Below are 22,381 nucleotides of genomic sequence, written 5' to 3' on the forward strand. Positions count from 1 at the left end.
GTAAACTGGCTCGACAATACGGCCGTAAAATGGCTACGAGCTCAGTGGTCCTCCTCCGTTCGCCAGTCTTTATAAGTTAAGGTGACAATTATTATTATTGTAACATCGCAAAAGAAATCTCCAGCTTCGTCACGTTTTTAATCATTTATTTCAGAACTTGCCTTCACAACATCCCTACTGTCCCCCGCAGCTGATGCCCAACAACAGAACACGGAAAAGTGAAAACTAATACACTCTCTCTCACTCTATCGTCAGCCACGCGATGCGTTCAGGTACACCAGGCAAAATACATCCGCGACATTAGAACCCGATTTTTTACATTATTACAGGTATTATTATTATTATTACTAAAGTTGCACCGATACCGATACCAGTATTGGCAGTGGGCGCCGATCTGGCCCGAATTGGTGGTATCGGTATCGACGAGTACCAACATTTAGGGCGCCGATACCATCTATTGGCATCACTTTAGCGCAAATGAACTGTCCTCCCCACGTGAGCCAACTTACCAAACGAAAATAACACCTTCGTCTTCAATATTAAGCATGTTCACTACAACGCATATCCGCGATGTTACGCTGCGTTTTTAACATGGCACCCACAATCAATTAGCATGCTTAAGCTAACGCTTGCTGTAGTAGCGCCGATGGGATCAGAAAATTTAAGACCGTGAGAGACTAATCAAACTCATGGTTTCATGATGAACAATGAATGGCAAATTAAGAGCGCTGTACTTCAAACTCGTCCTGTTTATGAAAATCGATTGTCATATTATGCTGGTGTTGTGCAGTAATGAGCAGAAGTGAGTTCTGTGGCCAGAAAACACTCTAGCGGCGCAGCGCGCACACTAGATATCATCAGATAGCAACCTAGATGTCCTATGTCTGATCCCATGGCAACTCTCGCGCGCACATACTAGATATCATCAAATAGCAACCTAGATGTGCTAAATTAGATCCCATGCCTTTAGCTGCGTGAGCCCAAAGCGACGCATAGTCCATATACTACATTGATGAATTAGAAACCGCCATGACTGAATGGAAGTTAAGCAGGCCAAATCAATCCATACCAGTGACTATAGATAATGCTGCAAATACTGTTAATTCAGCACATGGTACAGATGGACTCGGACCACAAATAGGATGTTTTGCTTATATGGTAAATATAGCTGCTAAGGGAGCTGCAGCAATCAACAGTGTGCCCCACTTTACAAACAGTAAAGTTTGTTCTCAGCACTTACAGTATATACAAAATTTCTTCAGATCAGTAAGAAGTAAGCACATAAATATTATGCACTAAAATGCTTGTTTATATGATGGCACTTTTATTTTTGCTTGTTGGCAAATAAAATAAATAAATAAATAATAATAATAACAGTTGTATTTTCTGTTTCAGAGCATTAAATGTATTGAATTGTATCGAAAATCGTACCGAACCGTGACTTAACTGTATCGTTGCATCCCTCATACGTACATAAATATATATATATATATATATATATATATATATATATATATATTAGGGCTGTCAAACGATTAAAATTTTTAATCGAGTTAATTACAGCTTAAAAATTAATTAATTGTAATTAATCGCAATTAATCGCAATTCAAATCTATAAAATATGCCATATTTTTCTGTAAATTATATATATATTCTGTAAAATAAATTGTTGGAATGGAAAGATAAGACACAAGATGGATATATACATTCAACATACGGTACAAAAGGACTGTAGTGGGCGTTTCACTCTACTGTCATTTAAATCTGTCTATGCTGTCCTCACTCCGAAGCGTCTACTTTTTCCAAAGCTAGACAGCTAGTGAACGACGCCTTAATAATTAGACTTCTTCCATTTTCATCTGATTTATTAATAAAATGGCCTCAAACCATTGTCCTCTTTAGACCGTCGTAAAACTACAAAAAAAAGTACACAAGCATTGCATTAGCAACAACGTTAGCTTAGCACGCTATACAGGTTCACTAAACATAAACAAACAGCGTCTCATACAAAAAACATAACATTTCGCTTACTAACATAATATGTACATTCTTTACAACAACCATACTTACGGACAAATCTTGTCCAACGATCATATAAGCACAATATTATCAGCCCGAGACGTCATGCAGCCATAATGAACTGGAAAGAAAACAATAAACCATGTCGCAAAGCGACCACAAGAGTTCGCTGTTGGACAGCACAAAAAGTCTTGCTGTAAAACTTACCAAAAGGCAGAATACTTTCTGAGCGGGACATGTGCGTTAATTGCGTCAAATATTTTAACGTGATTAATTAAAAAAAGTAATTACCGCGCGTTAACGCGATAATTTTGACAGCCCTAATATATATATATATATATATATGCACAGAACTGTATATTTTAATTATATTATGTATATACAGGATATACTGTATGTATATATTTTCCGCAAGTTGAAGCTTCCATGATCCTAATAAATTTAATAATTAAAAAAAAAAATATTATATATGTTTTTTTTTTCTTCTGCAAACAGAGTGGTATCGGAATGGTATCGGTATCGGCCGATACTGCACAGCCAGGTATCTGTTTCGGTATCGGGCCCAAAAAATGGTATCGGTGCAACTCTAATTATTACTATTATTATATTGTTATTCCGATTTTTATTCATAATTTATTTGTTTTGCTCTTTATAATTGCTATTTGCAATAGTAACAGCAGTATTTATTAAGGATTTAGTGTAGGTTTTTGGGCTGTGGAATGAATTAATGGAATTATAATCAGGGGTGCACATAATTCTTTTGCCCAGGTTCTCAGAGGAGGACCTGGAGATGTGACTTGGTCCTCATTGAGCTTGAGAGCCGACCCGCCTGATGCGATAAATTTATGACAAGCTTTACTTAGAGTCAATTAACTTTAATTAATTATATTAACAATAATGCTTGATTAACATCAACTGGCAAAACAAAATTGCCATTACTTTGAAGTGAAATGTAAAGAAATAAAAAGCACCAATTCAAAATAAAGGGCATTATGCGGCTCCCACATTAACTCCAAGCCTTTTTAAAAGTGGGATGTCCTCCTCATAAGACCTCATTGAACGTGCATGTTTAGCTTTGTAAAATGCGAGCAAAAACACGTTTGTCAGTGCATGTCGCTGTTCATTACCTTTATTCCGCCCTATTCCGCCACTTGTCCATAGGGCGAGTGGGGTCCTGTTTGACATCGATAGTTTGCTTAATTGCCACATGCTCTCTGTTTTTTTCGTGCTTTTCAAAGTTTGGATGGCTGAAATTCTTTGACCCTACATAAAATGCGCTGCTCTTATCGGCGACATTGGGATTCTCACGGCACATTTTGTACCGCATTTCCGTGCGAGCATCATTTGCTCCTAGCCATGGTACCTCCTGTAGCCACTTTTCAGCAAAAATCCTTTTTTTCGGTAGCTCCGGTGACGTCTCTGTCGTCTGTCTTTTGATGGGGGTGGGGGAACACGGAAGTAATTACTCAGTGTGGCCTGCCTCTTCGACATTTTGAGAAGTTATTTTCTCTTGTCCGCCGCAAATACAGTGGTCAGCCATCGGTACGCAAAAGCGTATGGAAGCCGTTGAGGGCCAGCGCGTTTGTCTACGTCCAGTACGCATGCGCACATGCGGACCACTTATGTGCACCCCTGATTATAATGTATTCTGATGGGTAAATCCTGCTCGACATACAACCTTTCGACTTACAAACAAAGTCCTGGAATGAATTAACTTCGTATGTAGAGGTACCACTGTATATAATTTTTGCATTAAAAAAAAAAAAAGCCAGTAATCGCAAGTTTACTATTGACAGCATGCAATTAATCGCGATTAAACATTTTAATCGCTTGACAGCACAATTATTAATATAATATTTCAATACGGTAGGTCATGATATAAAGTGGACCGGTCTGTGGCATGAAACTCCCGGGCTGAGAGTGAGTCCCACTCTGGCCATGGACAAACATACAAATGCTCCAAAAAGTCCTGTATGTGAGTATGCTGCCCTTTTGAGGTAATGGAAGGTGGTTTGATGTTTGATATGTGTATCATATTTAGAACAAAACTTTCTATAAAACCTATAGATTGTGATCTTATTTAAATTCTGCAGCAGTAGCTACATTGCTACATGAAAAGGAATCTCTACGACAGGTCACATTTTGCATCATCCATGATGGGTCAAAAAGTAGGATACAGGTCAGTAGGCCTGTTTGTTTTCAAAGAGATGAAGCTTTTGCGCTGTTCAGCTGATTAGACACGGAGAATAGGAATCTGAATGTATTTATAGGCTTGACACTTTTATAGGCCTCATGGAAGTTTGATGTACTCCCACTGTGGTTGATATTGTAATTTTTTAATTGACCTGACTAGGGAAATGTAAACCAGAAAATTATATAGGTGATATCACCGGTGTTATGTCCAGTTTTTTACAGTCAATGGCCAGCACCTTATAGTTTTTCATAATTCCTGTGATTTTTCGAACTCACGTAAAGGCGGCCTTGCCCTCCTCGATGTCCTTGCTCTTGGCTCCCGGCCCGGCCTTCCCGCAGAAGTTGACAGCGATGCACATGAGGAGGCCGCACTTGTTGAGGAAGTAGCAGGTGACGTCCACGGCCACCAGCAGCACAAAGAAGACCACCATAAGGATGCCCACGATGGCGCCCGTGCTCAGGCCTGAGCCTGATGCGCCTGGAAATGCGTTGACCATAGGAAAGGAGGGGAGAAACGCTGTCAAATACAGAGGAATCTCAGAGTACAAAAGGATCACAACTCATACGAATCGGACTATGAGCAAAAGAACTGAGTAAAAAAAGCCTCAAGTGTAACCTAATTTTCAGAGCCTGAACTCATGGCGAGAAGGCACACGTACTTAAGTCAAGCCGCCGTTCAAAAAGATAGACAACAACGCCAGCGGCAGGAAAACAAAAAAAAACAAAGTGCTACATGCCATTGTGAGTTTAAGAAAAATAGTCACCGCTAAGTACTACAGTTGTCCGATAATTACTTTTTGACCGATAACCGATATCCCGATATTTTCCACCTCTAAAAATCCAATACCGATATCAAACCGATACAGACATTTGCAGTTGTGGACTTGACATATTATGGCAAATTCCTAAGTTTATAATTCATTATTTTTCAATCATTTATTGTTCATTTAATTTTTGCATCATGAATGCAAAATGGTCTGCTCACATAACAAATCCCAAGCATCTAAGTTTGGAGAAATCAATGGTCAATAAGCATAACTGATGTTCTAAACTGTGACCAGCCCTTGGACAAAGGCAGAAGGCTTCTACATTTACTTCGAAGGTAACAAACATATTGGCCCAAAACAGATATTGAAAAGCCAATGTCGATATTATCCGATATCATTTTAAAATGCTTTTATTGGACAACTACTAAGTACTGTATGAAAATGGTGTGCATGTTACGGATCTAGCTAACGAGTATCGTATGGCTAAGTTGACAATTCCGACGATCCTGAAAAATAGAGATGCAACTAGAAAAAAAAAATTTGACTTGAGATTTTCTGTCATTTGTTATTATTCTTGGGGCATTTTCAGATCACTTTCTTGTTGACTCATGTATTTCCGTTCATTCTCCCATCCCAGTCCAAACGGATTGCGCCTTCAATGGCACTGAAAGATGAGCAGTCACAATCAGTCCTCCCGGTTCAAATGAACTGGATGACTTCCGTTGTCAATGGCGAGCAATCAGATAATTTCGGATCAATTCCTGTCGATTTTGGGTCACTTCCTGCACTTTTGGGGACATTCTGGGGTCACTTCCTGTATATTTTGGATCATTTTCTATTGCATTTAGGGCATTTCCGGGTCTAGATTTTGGAGTCCTGTTGATATTGAGTCATTTTCTTCACCACTGGAAATGGGGCCATTGGAAATAAGTGTGGATGACTGTGTTAAATTTCAGTGGAATTATATGTTTTGGGCAAAAATTTAAAATGTTCGAAGACGGCGGTTTCACTGTAAGGGGAATACATATTTGTGCTATACCATGAGTTATGGAAGGTGAACTGTGGGAGAGCGCCGACGTGGTGGGGCTAAATAGTTTACACTGCCACGGGATCTCCGCCTTCGGTAGTGTCACCAAGACTGATAATACCCTCTTTTCCACTTTTGCCGCAAATACATTTTCTGGCAACACATGCTCAATTGATTTCTAATTGGATGTCTTCCTTTTCCTCGGCGGGCATGCCGGGGCCTCGCTGGTAAACACACAACGGCGCTTGTTTCCCCCAGCCGCTTCATTTACATTTTAACAGGCACAATAAATCATGTGGCGTGCGTAAAAAAAAAAGAGGGTGGTGGCGGCGTGACAATCGGAGTGTTGTCAGGGTAGGGAGCGGAGCATAAATCAGGAAGTGTCAAGTCAAGCTAGGCGGACATTCTCTTCAAGGGTTCTGACGAGTCTGAGCAGCTTGTGATAAGCCTTTACTGTAGTGTTGCACTGATACAAATGTTTTGTCTCCCGATGCAATAATGTGTGGTGTCGGCTTACTGTATACTGTACTGATATTTATTTACGGTATTTGAAAAAAATCTGTTTTCTTTTAACGCTAAATTTCTCCATACTCATTTGAATGTAAAGTACAGTAATTCTATCTTGGCTTGATCTGACATTGCTTAACTTGGGGGTCAGCAACCCGCGGCTCTAGAAGCAGCTCTTTGGCACTGCCCTAGTGGCTCCCAGGAGCTTCTTAAAAATTTTTTGAAAATAGAGAAAAATGGGGGAGTATGAAATATATTTTTGTTTGTTTCTGTAGAAGGACAAACATGACACCAATTCATTATTATTGTAACGAAGTTAAACTTGAGGTGGCATCGTACAACAGAGTAGTCACGTGGTGGGTGGCTCTGTTGGATGCATTGGAAGGAAAATAAACATTTAATCATGATAGTGAAAATGCCGGGCTTGACAAGCTCATGATGCATTTGTAGCCAACTTAGTCATTTTGATGGTAGGCTAATTTAGCTAATATAGATACATACACCATGTGTTGCCTTCATTATAAGGCTTATAGATTTTTGTGGCTCCAGACACGTTTTTTTTTTGTCCAAAATGGCTCTTTCAACATTATGGGTTCCCGACCCCTGGTTTAACTTATTGGCTGCCCTTAACGGCACTTGACGTCCAATCCATTTGATCTAGGAGGGTTGGCAGCAGTTCAAATGGATTGTACGTCTGATTGGACGTCTATCATCTTGGGAAGGACAAGCACTTTTTTTTATGGCAGCCATTTTGGGTAGGGTGGCCTTCACTTGGAATCTAGATCTCAAAGAGTGCATACTGTTTTACGCAGAATCAGCATTCTTTTTTTTTTTGCCATCAAGTGACCGTTAATGATTTTCACAGGAGAAAATTGAGCTAATAAATCTAATAAATAAATTGTTTCTTGAGCATGATCACGGAATATTCCCACACTTGAGTCAAAACACCACCATATTGTAATTCCAGTATCAATGTTTGTGCCGCTGGCATAAGCAATAGTGTTTAGAACCCTGAATAAAACCCCAATTTCCTGCGTGATGCTATCATGTTTACAAATATGACAAATTTCTTTCAGGAATTTGCGATTTGATAGACTACGCGCTCTCGCCTCGCCTCCAAGTGAATGCTCTATCCGGGGTTGAATAGAAGACACTTTTCCAATTCGTCTGAAAGAAAGTAGAAATTTAACAGTATGGAAAGACAAGATGACCAAAGGTTAAAGGAGAGACGGGGGCTAGGAGGACGTCAGGCGACTTTCCAGGTAGACCTGAGCCACGCGACGTCCTCTCACCGAAGAGAGAAACCTGGAGAGAGGATAGACAGTGTTTGGACACGGAGAAGGAAAACAAACCTCATGCAGGAAGACAAGAGGGCTGCAGACAAAACAGCGACACGCAACACTGATGAAAGCTTATTACCTTAACCACTCATTTAACTCATTGGATGCCATTAACGGCGCGAGACCTCCTGATTTTAGTATTGATAACAACCAGGAAGATGAGCATTCACAACCAATCATCCCAGTTTAAGTGAATTGGCCATCAATTGTTTTCAACGGCAGACAGTGAGCTAAATAATAGTAAACTAAACACATAAAAAAATGTTTCAATTAACATTTCTTCAACTCATCAAAAATATAAATATATAGAAATAAACATAAACATCAGCATCAACATATGTGGATGTACAGTATATACCGTATTGGCCTGAATATAAGACGGTGTTTTTTTTTGCATTGAAATAAGACTGAAAAAGTAGGGGTCATCTTATATTCGCTGTCTAGACATTATACCCATTCACGACGCTAGATAAGCGAATGCTGAACTTGAGGCGTAATGTTCTGTCATGACAGATCTCAGCTACTCTCAAGTTTAACCAGTTTGCATTATTTTATTGCAATGTTTTTCCTTATTCATATTTGTTTCAAGACTACAGTTACAGTTAGACCTCAGTTTGATGGTTAATTCAGTTATTGCAATTTTGTTGTTTTATCACAATAGATTGGTTTATTTACATTTCAAAATCCAGAAGCCATTCATTTACGAATGTGATTGTACTTTAGTTTACATATTTAAATGTTGAGGTATTAAGATTTGAATAAGGCTAAATAATATGCTTTTTCTCTCATATATTTTGTTATAATCATTTGTTTCAGATGTACTGTAATTATTTTCTGGATAAAAATTATTTTGGTGTTCAAAAAGTCTTTTTTCAAACTTGAGTCTTGAAAAAGTGGGGGTCGTCTTATAATCAGGGCAGTCTTATATTCGGGCCAATACGGGAAGTAGGTTTGTGCGTATATTTTCATCATTAGTTATAGGAAATAAAAAGATAACATTTAGCGTTTATCAAAAATTTGATGGCGGGCTGGGAGCAATGAATAGTTGTCCGATAATGACTTTTTAACCGATAACCGTTATCACGATAGTATCTAACTCCAAAAATCCGATACCAATATCAAACTGATAACAATATATATGTTCTTGGTTTTAAAATAATTATGGCTAATTGAATTGTGATGCCTCATTGGATACTTTAATACTGATAAATTTAACAACAGCAATATATGCCAATACACATTCTGTGAAAAATAACTGAAGTTATCAAAAAAGTGCATACATTGCGTGACTATATCGTTTAATCAAAATACTGCAGGCATCAGTTTTTTTGGATCAAGTGCAAATACAAAGTGCCTATAAGGCACTGCCATATCACATACGGCTCACACAGTGCTTCTGGCTGAAAATAACAACGAAGGCACTCAGCTTCAGTACAGTGAATGAGGTATGTAAATGAGTTTTTATTCATTATTTTGTAATAGTTTATTGTTAATTTAATTTTTGCACCATGAATGCAAATGCTCTGCTCACATACCAAATCCCAAGCATCTAAGTTTGGAGACAGAAAATGGTCAATAAGCATAACTGCAGTGTTAAGCTGTGACCAGGCCTCGTACAAAGGCAGAAGGCTTCTCCATTGACTTGAAGGCAACATACAGTGAGGAGCAGAAGTATTTGCACACCTCGTGATCGGCATTGTGATCTTTTATCGGCTAATATTATCGGACAATTCAATTAATGTTTTGAAAGAAAACAAAAAATCATTTTCAGCTTGAGAAAGGAAGTTTCAGTTATTTTGTTTTTTTAGCTTGCAAATGAAACATTAACGAAAATTCCAAACGTGACAAAAACTAGGTCAGCCATTTACGACAATAAAATATTTTTGGAGAGAAAATCATAATATCACAATATAGCAAAAGAACAATATAAAAAAGTTACAAATGCATGATAAATGCCATCCTGTCACAAAGTGCAGAACTAAAAAATGATTATGAAAAGACATGAGCAAAATTTTGCGGGGAGGTTGATTGCCGTTCTATTTTTGAGTCTTGTGCCACTTTGACCACACTGTGTGACAACTGTTAAAACCCTTAAATTTGTTTTACCAAATCATGCCTTTGTCTGAAAAGCAACACGAAATGATTGATGAGCATTCAAAAGGGAGCAGATGCTCAAATCCCCCCAATTCATTAGCTGGTGCCATGTTTTAATTAGCGAGGCTGAGGAAACAATCACTAGGCACATCTGTTTGATTAAAGGCAAACTGTACATGTGTCTCGCTGGCGCTCAACTATTGCGCATTTTTAAGTCATGTGCCCTCGCACAGTTAATTGCCTGTTGGCGTGACGCAGAGGTGATAAAAAATACAACACCAACAACAACAACAACAAAAAACAAAACCACAATTGTTCAATATTAATCAATGAAGTCGGCGTCAGTTACTGGGTTTATATGGAGCAAAATATTCCAATTACAATTAGAATATAAGACCAAACTGAATATAAATAGTCCATTTAAACATCTCAATCGGAATGAACAAACCGAATCCGGATGAAATGTCATTTCTATTCACAAGGGTGGAATATTCCTTTTCCCAAGCTGATTAAAAGTAAAATCCTGTCATGTATACGTTGCTTCGGAAAGTTGTCGGGCAGCGTCCTGTCTGTGCATGCTCTCCCGTGACGTAAACATACAGTGACGTTTATACTAGGGCTGTCAAACGATTAAAATTTTAATCGAGTTCACCACAGTTTAAAAATTAATTAATCGTAATTCAAACCATCTATAAAATAGGCCATATTTTTCTGTAAATTATTGTTGGAATGGAAAGATGAGACACAAAACGGATATATACATTCAACATACTGTACATAAGTACTGTATTTGTTTATTATAACAATAAATCAACAAGATGGCATTAACATTATTAACATTCTGTTAAAGCGATCCATGGATAGAAAGACTTGTAGTTCTTAAAAGACAAATTTTAGTACAAGTTATAGAAATTTTACATTAAAACCCCTCTTAATGTTTTCTTTTGAATACAATTTGTAAAATTTTCAATCAAAAAATAAACTAGTAGCTCGCCATTGTTGATGTCAATAATTACACAATGCTCATGGTGCTGAAACCCATAAAATCAGTCGTACCCAAGCGCCACCAGAGGGCGACAAAACACCAAAAAACACAAGTAACAAGTGGACATGACGGTGTCCTGTCATTTTAATCTGTTTGAGCGGGGCATGTGCGTTAAATGTGTCAAGTATTTTAACGTGATTAATTAAAACAATTAATTACCGTTAACGCGATAATTTTGACAGCCCTAGTTTATACATTAAAAATATAGTGCCTAAAAAGAGTACGCACTGTTCTGCATCGCAGTTTTCTCTCTAAAAGAGCTTCACATCATCGCATGCTTAGACGGAAGAAAGGCATGAAAATATCTACAGTGGTACCTCGACATAAGATCCGTTCGACATCCGACGTAAAATTTGACCTGTCATTTGTCTCGACATATGACGACTACTCGAAATACGACGATTTATGACAGCGTCTCAATTTCGTTGTTTTCCTGCAAAACAGACGCACGGCGGATTTTCTTGTGAGAGAAATCAACATGGGTCCCAAGAAGGTTAGTGCAGGTGGTGAATAAAGAAAAAAGGTGACGCTTAGCAGTGAAATTAAGATGGAAATGATAGAAAAATATGAGCTTGGTGTGCGCGTCAGTGAACTGGCTCGACAATACGGCCAGAATGTCTCGACGGTCCTCTTCCGACCTCCGTTCGCCAGTCGTTATAAGGAGACAATTATTATTTTTGTAATTTCGGCAAGTAAATCGCCAGATTTGTGAGGTTTTTGATAATTTATTTCAGAGCTTGTGCAACACGACACAGCTACTGTCCGCCATTGCCGACGCCAACAACATGAAAAGAGAAAGTAAAAACTCTTCCACACCTCTCTCACTTTCTTGCTAGTTACACAGTTTACAGTTTCGGGAACAGCATGCAAAACACAACCGCCACATTAGAACCCGATTGGTTACATTATTATTATGATTATTATTCCGATTTGTATTTATAATTTATTTGTTTTGCTATGTGTAATTGCTATTAGTAATTGTACCGGCATTAGTTTTTGGGATGTGGAACAAATTCATAGAATTAAAATGTATATACGACCATTTCGACTTATAAACAAGGTCCTGGAATGAAATAAATTCATAAGTAGAGGTACCACTGAATTTGAAACAGTACAGCTAAAGTTGAGCGAAGCTGTGATTGACCAAAATGTTGCACAACTAAGGAACTGATGGAAAACACTTAAAAGTGGCTACTATCACATGATATGTACGCCTGTGTGTATCACATATCTGTAATACAGACGGTCCGTTTAAACGTTGTAGCACATGTAAACACTAGATCGGGAAAAAAAATCACCTCCCATGTACACCTGAGGGCTTCAATCAGAATAATTTTAATCAGAATGACTTGATTATCCCCAACTTTAAAGGGTACCACGGATAGAAAGAAATGTAGTTTTTAAAAGATAAATGTTAGTACGAGTTATAATTATTTGATATTAAAACCCCTCTTAATTTTTTCGTTTTAATAAAATTTGTAAAAAATGCAAATAAAAAAATAAACTAGTTGCTCGCCATTGTTGTTGACGTTGCAGGGCGGTGACGTCACATGGCAACGCAATGCCGTACTTCAGTTTCACTCTTTAACTATGTAAGGTAGTAATTTAAATACACCACAAGGTGTCAATGGCGAGTTTTGAATTAATAAGAGATCAAACCAGTGGGTGTGTTTTCTCCCTCAACTGACACCGTAGTTTCCTGTTTCGTCCGGGTCCATTGTGACTTACGTTCATTGAGTGTTGTCTTCATAATAAACGACTCTTGATAATGGCTCCCAGCATCATAGTTTGTATAATGTGACTAAATATTGCCATCCAGTGTATTTGTATTTGTTTAAATAGAGTTTGACCAAAGTCTGAGTAAGTTTTATGTATATTTTTATTGTGAATTTTTGAATGCCAGTTCTCTTTGCATTGTTGTTTAACTATGTGAGAATAGGGCCTCATTAATACAGATTGAAGCACTTTTCTTTTTATGAACATTAGTTTTTTGAGAGACATGAATATTATTGTTGTTGTATTTTCACTACATGATACTTATGTTTGTTGTGAAGGAGTTACTGAAGTTTAAGCCAATAAACTGCCCGGTCCAAGCTACGAATCTGAACACGCGTGCCGACTCGTCTTTCTCTGCCTCTTAGATCTCAATATGCAAAATGATACGAATAGCCAGCAACCAAACTAAGTTTAATATATATTTATTCGTTTTCCGTGTCACTTATTCACTGGGAAACAACCAGCAGGATGATCAACAATCTGGACGTCTGCTTTCACGTGACAAAAATAAGGTAAGACGTCATTAGATGCCATGAGACATCTCGGTAGAGGCAAACGTTTTCGTGTGTTGTGATGCACGGCCCTCGGCTATCAGCAAAAAAGTAATCAAACTGCTGTGTTTCACTGTCTGTACATCCTAATCATATGTAAACCACACGGCAGCTCTGGATGCTTACTATCTCCATAATAATTATACGAATTGTCTTTCCTGTTCATTTTGCTCTTGCTGTCCTTCTCATTAATGTTCCACTCAGGTTCAAATTGGAAGGGCAGAACTGATGACATGTTAATGTGTGTAACTGTGGAAGTCCGGCAGCGTACCCATGTGACGTCATCGCCCTGCGACGTCAATAATGGCGACCTTCTAGTTAAAATAATTTTACAAATGTTATTAAAACAAAAACATTCAAAGGGGTTTTAATATCAAATTATTATGACTCACACTAACATTTATCTCTTAAGAACTACATGTCTTTCTATCCGTGGTACCCTTTAACCACTCGTTGACATAATTGAGTTTGACACTCGGCATGACGGTGAACAAAAATCACACACATCAGCGAAAGAAAACAGACACACTTTATTTCCACCCCAACAACGGTTACATGGAAACACGCACAGATATGTACTTACAAAAATGTCTTCAAACCAAAATCCCAAACCATTTCACTTAATCCAAAAAGGATGTGCCTTTTTTTTTTTTTTTAATAGTGATATTCGTAATTTTGTTCACCCTTTTCAGGCGTTTCCCCCGCTTTTAGATACAGTATAAATACAAGAGGAGTGAAGAGACCAGCAGATTTCAGTCTGAAAAGATTATGTACATACAAGACATGTTCATTTTCCTTTCTTTACTTCTATCCTTTCAAGGCATTTATGTCACAATGCTTAAAATGCGAAGTGGGGAGAAAAGTGCATCAGAAGTAATTTCCTGATCTAATTTGCAGTGTTCATCCTCACCTCCCTTCACATTCATAATGTTTGACACGGGGGAGTAGCGGGGGGTGTGTCATGCTCTCTTCATGCTCTTAGGCCAAGAGAGGAAGAAATAAAAGCCTCTCTTTATCATTTACCCAGGTCTATCTATCTCAGACACACAATCACGTGACTCTGAAGTTCACGTTAAGGCATTATGATTGTGTTCCTCCGAACTAATCTCCACCCGTTATCTGACTTTTAACACAAACACAACAAGGGATGGGCATTCACGTAAAGTTCCTCGGTCACTAATATGGGGGAAATCATTGAACAATGGATTGATCAATGTCTAATTAAATGGAACTTTTAAATTACCGCAACTTGGCTGAAGACCAACTTTAAGACAGCTAAAACATATCAACAATCAATAGCGCACAATCAGCAGGATTTTGAATGATCAATAACTGCATTATCATACCCATCCCTATATTGTAACCTTCTAATCAGGGGTGTCCAAAACGTTTTCTTTCAGTGCCACTGGCAATGATAGACGTCAATTCATGTTGCTCTACAAATTTAAATCAAAACTCTTCAAATCACTAGCAGACGTCCAATCCATTTGAACTGGGAGGGTTGGCATATTCATTTATTTGCTAGCTCACCCAGTTCAAATGGATTGGATTTCTATAGCCATCAATGACGGCCATCTAGTTAATAATATACAGACTTCAATTGAATAATCAAAATATACTTCCAAAAATTATGAACATACCAATTAAAGTGCATCTAAACAACCCCATATTTATTTCAGTTGTTGCAGCAGTTTTTTTTCCTGACATTTTTTTTCAACGAAGACTGCTGTTGCTCATAGTTTTGACATGTACAGTGGGGCAAATAAAAATAAATAATAAATACATAAATAAAATTGAACAGCATTTTTATTTTTCAAAACATATTAGCACATTGGTACATAAGTACAGTACAAATAAGTATTTAGTCAACCACCAATTGTGCAAGTTCTCATACTTGAAAAGATTAGAGATGCCTGTAATTGTCAACATGGGTAAACCTCAACCATGAGAGACAGAATGTGGAAAAAAAAACAGAAAATCACATTGTTTGATTTTTAAAGAATTTATTTCCAAATTAGAGTAGAAAATGAATATTTGGTCACCTACAAACAAGCAAGATTTCTGGCTGTCAAAGAGGTCTAACTTCTTCTAACGAGGTCTAACGAGGCTCCACCGTTACCTGTATTAATGGCACCTGTTTTAACTCATTATCGGTTTCAAAGACACCTGTCCACAATCTCAGTCAGTCACACTCCAAACTCCACTATGGCCAAGACCAAAGAGCTGTCAAAGGACACCAGAGACAAAATTGTAGACCTGCACCAGGCCAAGTAAAACGCTTGGTGTAAAGAAATCAACTGTGGGAGCAATTATTAGAAAATGGAAGACGTACAAGACCACTGATAATCTCCCTCGATCTGGGGCTCCATGCAAGATCTCACCCCGTGGCGTCAAAATGATAACAAGAACCGTGAGCAAAAACCCCAGAACCACACGGGGGGACCTAGTGAATGACCTACAGAGAGCTGGGACCACAGTAACAAAGGCTTCTACCAGTAACATAATGCGCCGCCAGGGACTAAAACCCTGCACTGCCAGACGTGTCCCCCTGCTGAAGAAAGTACACATCCAGGCCCGTCTGCGGTTCACTAGAGAGCATTTGGATGGTCCAGAAGAGGACTGGGAGAATGTGTTATGGTCAGATGAAAACCACAATAGAACTTTTTGGTAGAAACACAGGTTATCGTGTTTGGAGAAGAAAGAATACTGAATTGCATCCGAAGAACACCATACCCACTGTGAAGCATCGGGGTGGAAACATCATGCTTTGGGGTTGTTTTTCTGCAAAGGGACCAGGACGACTGATCTGTGTAAAGGAAAGAATGAATGGGGCCATGTATCGAAAGATTTTGAGAGAAAATCTCCTTCCATCAGCAAGGGCATCGAAGATGAGACGTGGCTTGGTCTGTCAGCATGACAATGATCCCAAACACACCGCCAGGGCAACAAAGGAGTGGCTTCGTAAGAAGTATTTCAAGGTCCTGGAGTGGCCTAACCAGTCTCCACATCTCAACCCCATAGAAAATCTGTGGACGGAGTTGAAAGTCCGTGTTGCCCAACGACAGCCCCAAAACATCACTGCTCTAGAGGAGATCTGCATGGAGGAATGGGCAAAAATACCAGCAACAGTGTGTGAAAAGCTTGTGATGAGTTAGGGAAAACGTTTGGCCTCCATTACTGCCAACAAAGGGTACATAACAAAGTATTGGGATGAACTTTTAGTATTGACCAAATACTTCTTTTCCACCATATTTTGCAAATAAATTCTTCAAAAATCAAACAATGCGATTTTCAGTTTTTTTTTTCCACATTCTGTCTCTCATGGTTGAGGTTTATCCATGTTGACAATTATAGGCCTCTCTAATATTTTCAAGAGGAAGACCTTGCACAATTAGTGGTTGACTAAATACTTTTTTGCCCCACTGTAAGTATAGGAGGATCTTTATTGACATACTGTATTTTCCGTGCATGCGCAGTTGGTTAGGTGGCAGAAAACAAACAAGATACCGTGCAGTGAAGATGCGACAAACAGTTACAGGCTGAAATATTTGATATCTAAACATTTGAATGTCTGAAGCCTGGATGAGGATAAGCGAAAGGCTTAAAATTTGTGTTGGAAACAAATTCCAAGTAATTCAAAGCGCTATGATTATTTTGTTCCAAGGAAAGTTGGGCAAAATTCTTCTGCCAACATAAATTCAATTTTTTAATTAATACACTAACAGTCATCAAATGGTTATAACCCCTCGACACAATGACAATACTGTAAATGTATCTGCATTTTAATACAGAAAAAGAGGACACAGACTTATAAATTGTAGTTCAGATGCCGAACAAAATAACATCCAAAATTTAAGAAGGGTAAGTATTATAAATCGCTTTGAGCAACATTTAATGTGTGAAAAAGTGCTATATACTGCAATCATACGGGTATGCTAATCTGACAGAAGTCTGGGTTTAATCTCCTGGCCACCCGCAGCCATTTCTTTCATTTTTCACAGTCCTTTTCGGAGGGGATTCGAAAAAATGTTTTATCGGGCCCAATGATGAAACATATAGTACAATCGACCGGACAGTAGGAGTCAACCATTTGCCTCGCTAAATCCTTGTCCAAACATGCAAAACAATCAAACTGATAGTAAAACACTGTTTTTGGCACAAACTATCATGATGCAACTTGAGAAATGCAAAAAAAGTCGTCAATAAAGCTCCTCCTATAGGATGTACCAGATGCATGTAGAAGGAGTTGCGACACTCTCTGATCTTGCTGCGGGTGGTTACGTGGTTCACGAAGGCCTCAATAGTTCCAAGCACAAGCAGCGCTGTCATGGTTTTCGATGGAACTGACAGCGGTAATTGTGATATTTAAGGTAAAAAATGTATATCTCATTGGGGTCCGCCCTCATTGAAGCAATGTTTGGAACTACAGGTAGTCCCTGGGTTACTAAAGAGTTCAGTTCTTACGCTGGTGACGTAACCCAAATTTCCATGTAAATCGTAAATAACCCTTTAACTACCCCTAAATACCTGGAAATGTCCTGATCCAATCACGTGATTGGAAAGCAGGCCGATTGCGCCATTTTTCAGAGGATTGGAATTGGGTTAAAAGGATCGGGTTTTTAATTTAAAGAACATACTTATGTTTTTCTGCTTCATGCACGTACAGCCTCTCACTCTCCCTCCTGCTTCATTTCTTGGTTAGAAGTGCACTGGAGTTTGCTTGTTAAAGTTAACAATGAATGACAGGTGTTAAAGCTTTGCTCTTGCCAGAGAAGCTTGGGAGAGCCACCTTCAAGGCGTAAAATACGTCAATCATTGTTTAGCTTGTTAAACACTAGCGGTAGTGTGCTGTGGCAACTCATTGTGTGTGTGTAAATGAGCGGCTGTTCTTGGCAGCGTGAGAGGATTTGAGTGGACTTACTCAATGAAGCATTTAATAAAGACAAGTGTTTTTCTACGTTATTCTTGTTTTAAAATAATTCACATAATGACGGTGGCACAGTGGGAGACTAACATATTTAATTATTTATTTTTGAACAACACTTCTTTTTTGGTATCTGATCGGGACTCGGTATCAGCAGATTCTCAAAATCCGGTTACTCTGACCCGGGTGTAAAAATATGTAATCGGGACATCCCAACAAATACCCCCTAAATCTCAAAATAACTACCACGTATACATGTAAACATGGATTATAAATCATTGTACTGTCCTCGCCAAGACGTTGCAGCTAACTCCTAGCTTGACAGCGAGCGGTGTTCCGAAATGACAATTTAAGACATCCATGTGGTTTGCTGACTTTATTTAGCTGCTCATGACATCAACACCTGAAGAATGAAATTAAAATAAAAATGAAATTAACTTAGTTTCATCATCGATAACAGCAATTCAAATTTGTGTTTATAACTAGCTGCTGATACAGCAGTTACAATCCCAACAAACGATTAGCATGTATCAGTTAGCGTCCGAACATCATCAAAAACAATCACATACATTCGCGCCAAGTATTTGACCACAATTGAAAACACAATAATCAGTACAAAAGGTCTTATATGCAGGTGTGGCTTCTGTGGATGCTTCGAAAGCAACACATGTGCGCGCAGGCTTGAAGCTGTAATCATTCTCCTCTCTCTCTCTCTCTCTCTCTCTCTCTCACTCAGCTGCGTGACTTTTTCATGGGAGCAAAATGTGCTCTTCCTCGTGTGTACACGTGCGCTCTTCTTCGTGTGCGAAAATATGTTGTTCTTCCTGTGTACATGCATTCTAACTCGTGTGTGGAATTACTACCTGCTCTATGCTTCCTGCGCCAAAATAAAAGTATGCATCACAAAACAAAGGTCAATATTATTTAAAAAACACTGGAGACAAAATAATGGCGGACGAGACTGAGGCGTCGTAAAGTCGGAATAAAGTAAGTCAGGTACGTCATAACCTGGGGACTACTTATGTTTAAGCCGGAAGTAAAATCGTATAATAGATCCCTATCGGAGTGTCGCAACTCTCTTTCTACATGGCTCTCGGATGTACAAAGTAGGAAATTGTTCCAAGGTGTTTGTTAACTTTTAGAATGCCTACTGGGGGGCCCTCAAGAAGAACTTTGGACACCCCTGAAATAGAAAGTCCTTACATATATTCATGTAAAAGAAAGCAAAACTCTTAATCCCCACCAAAGAAAAGTGATACACGGACAGAGCACCCTGGAATAACAATCATGAAAGCAACATCTCTGACTCTTCATCTTGTTCTGATCTTGTGTGTGGGTACACAAGGCTCAAAAAGGCATAGAAAGCGAAAGAGGGGGATTTGGAGGTCATTAGAGCCTCAAAAAAACAACAACAAAAAAAAACTGCTTTTCTTTTCCTTTCTTCTCAGATGAGATCAGTTTTACTAGAGCCAGAGCGCAGTCAGCGAGGTGGAGAGCAGAAGAGTAGCAAAACTGTACGTTACGCACTGGCAACCCAGCGTCGCTGCGGGTGACCACCAATATTTCCATGACGCAAAAAGAATTTTGAAAAACGAGGCAGAGATTGGGGCGTACAGTAAGGTCACGGTCCGCAGGTGCCCCCGACAACACGTGAACAGGACAAGAGACACAACAAGTACAGGGTGGAACAACAACAAGGAAGGAAAGGAGAAAAGAGAAGGGGAGGAAAAACAGGGAGAGATAGAAAAAAATTAAGGTCAGAAATACAGAAATACAACCTCGAAAGGTTACAAGAGATTAAAGTGAGGAGTTAAAAAAAAAACAAAAAAAAACAGAAGGAAGCCAAAGTGAGTTAGTCAGCAAGCCAAAGATTGTTTATTGCTGGTGTGGGTGGAAGACTTTCAAGACGGATATCACATGGAAAATGGCCAGTGGTGTTTATACTTATTATACTAAACATCAATTTAACTCATCGGCTTTCAGTAACGACCATAGACGTCCAATTCATTTAACATCTTGAAAACCCCTTTCTGACCGATAAAAAGTTTGCATGTCCTCATTTTCGTTTTCCTTTTAAATAGAGACATCTCAACTCCTTTCAGCTCATCAGTCCTTCTTTCCCGAGGGTAAAGAATATATGCCTGAGAGTACTATTAATGGCAGATTAGAAGAGGTTATTATTGTACTGTCTTGAGCTACACCACTGGTCATGGCAGAGAGCAGGATGGGGCCATGCAATGCGTTCATGGAATGAAAGAATCTCCCAACACACATTACTCACATTGATTTGCATGGATTTTGGATGCAGTAATATTTAAGTCTTTCAATGCCATTGATGATGATACGCGTCCTATAATGTGGCTCCTAAAAACTAAATTAAAACTCTTTGTTTATCACTAGCAGACGTCCAAACCATTTGAAGTGGGAGGGTGGCAGCATATAAACTAGGGCTGCAGCTATCGATTATTTTAGTAGTCAATTTATCGATGAACTAGTTTGTGGAATAATCGAGTAATCGGATAAGTAACATGAAAAAAATAAAATACCTGAGCTAAGCCTCAAACGGTATAAAAAAAAAAAAATAATTAAAGAACAATTGGCTTACTTAAATAGCAAACGTCCACTAGCTTAAATGCTATAAATTGTTAACTTTTTTTTACAATGCTCTTAACAAATGGTTCAGACACATATTCCAACAAAAATCTGCTAAATATACCCAAAAACTAAATTACGAATACTTAAAAAAAAAAACATTAGCACAAACAAAAACTTAGCTTATGTTGGTCTTAAAATGAAGCAGCTGGATTCAGCCATGTGAAATGAGGCAGACTAGAGGGCAGTATATACCCTCAAATCGATAAAACTGATTGCAAACACTTTCAAAATAAACCATGACAACGCCACAATAATTAAGCGAATACTCGAAGCAGCAAAATTGAATTCGTTTTTTTTCTAATCGAATACTCGAGTTAATCGATTAATCGTTGCTGCACTAATATAAACGTCCGTTCTCCCACTTCAAATGTATCAGACGTTTATCACCGTCAATGGCAGACAATGAGTTAACCAACATTGCCAACTTGATGATGTTGCCACAAAAAACTAGTGTTGCACTGTCACATACCATGTTTTGCCGCCTGATACCGATTCCAATTGTGTGGTATCAACTGATGCCGGCAATTTACTGATACCACATGAAAAAAAACGTATGGCGGAAAACACAGACAAGGCTGAAAAAGCAGTTTCTGCTCTTGCATCCCTCTTTAAAATAAAATGCTGTATTTTCAGCCAAAAGAACGGTTGTGTTTGATAGAACAATATGTCTTTATGCTGCCATAGCAGATTTATGGCGCATTAACCCAATTTGTCCGTTTTACCGTGGAGACCCCCATTTACAGACGTCGCGCAACAGCTTTTGTTTCAACCCAGCCATAAAAAGAATTATATTTATTATTTGAAATGTCTGTCATTTTTAGGTTAGAATAATTAATTGAAGCCTAATATTAGTTTAAAAAAGACTTTATGAAATTATTCACTCGCATATTTTAAACTTTTAAACAAATTACGTCACAATAAAAAAAATGGCGTCTGTAAAAAACTCACGGATATTAATTGTATTTTTTTTTGTTACTGTCGCATTTTCCCCAATATTTTAGATGATCATCGATCCAAATAAAGAAAAAATGAAAGAAAAAAAAAAACGTTTAAAAGGGTAAATATATGAAAATGAAAATCTCGACCACTCCTTGATGTCTGCGATTTCTGCATCGCGGGCCACCCCAAAAAAATCCCCTAAAAATCCAGCTGAGGACATTCACAGCTGTGTTGTGACACTTGGTGATACATGCTACATGGAGTTTTTGGATCAAAAAGAGGCAAGAACGTGATAATATCTCATTAAAATCATGGCGTCTTTAATTATGCTCTCTCATGCTCTCACCTCCAGTTAGGGTTTTGCTGTTAAATTTTTTTTTTCTTTAAAAATGCCCTCCTGTTAAAAAAATTTCTTCCCCCAGAAAATTGAGATTTCAAGCTTTCCAATGATGTATCACATAGGACAATTTTGAAATTTGGCCAAATTGGGGGTCTCAGAGCGGAACTTCAAGTCACCTGAGTGTTTTCCGTCATCTGTATTAAT

The 22,381-nt window shown here is 38.4% G+C and overlaps 1 protein-coding gene across 8 annotated transcripts in view; it reads right to left on the reverse strand.

Moving 5' to 3' along the window:
• The window catches only part of ncam1a (neural cell adhesion molecule 1a), a 399,099-nt gene that overhangs the window by 10,721 nt on the left and 365,997 nt on the right, over nt 1-22,381 (reverse strand). For 7 of the 8 annotated variants that reach the window (XM_057820264.1, XM_057820265.1, XM_057820266.1 and 4 more), the window contains one exon: nt 4,489-4,690. In XM_057820264.1, coding sequence (XP_057676247.1) covers nt 4,489-4,690 — 202 coding nt within the window. Of the gene's footprint in view, nt 1-4,488; nt 4,691-13,829; nt 19,787-22,381 lie in introns of those variants that run through there. The other variant, XM_057820270.1, reaches the window with a different exon arrangement.

This window comes from Corythoichthys intestinalis, chromosome 18, assembly GCF_030265065.1.
Source record: "Corythoichthys intestinalis isolate RoL2023-P3 chromosome 18, ASM3026506v1, whole genome shotgun sequence".
NCBI classification, from domain to species: Eukaryota; Metazoa; Chordata; class Actinopteri; order Syngnathiformes; family Syngnathidae; genus Corythoichthys; species Corythoichthys intestinalis.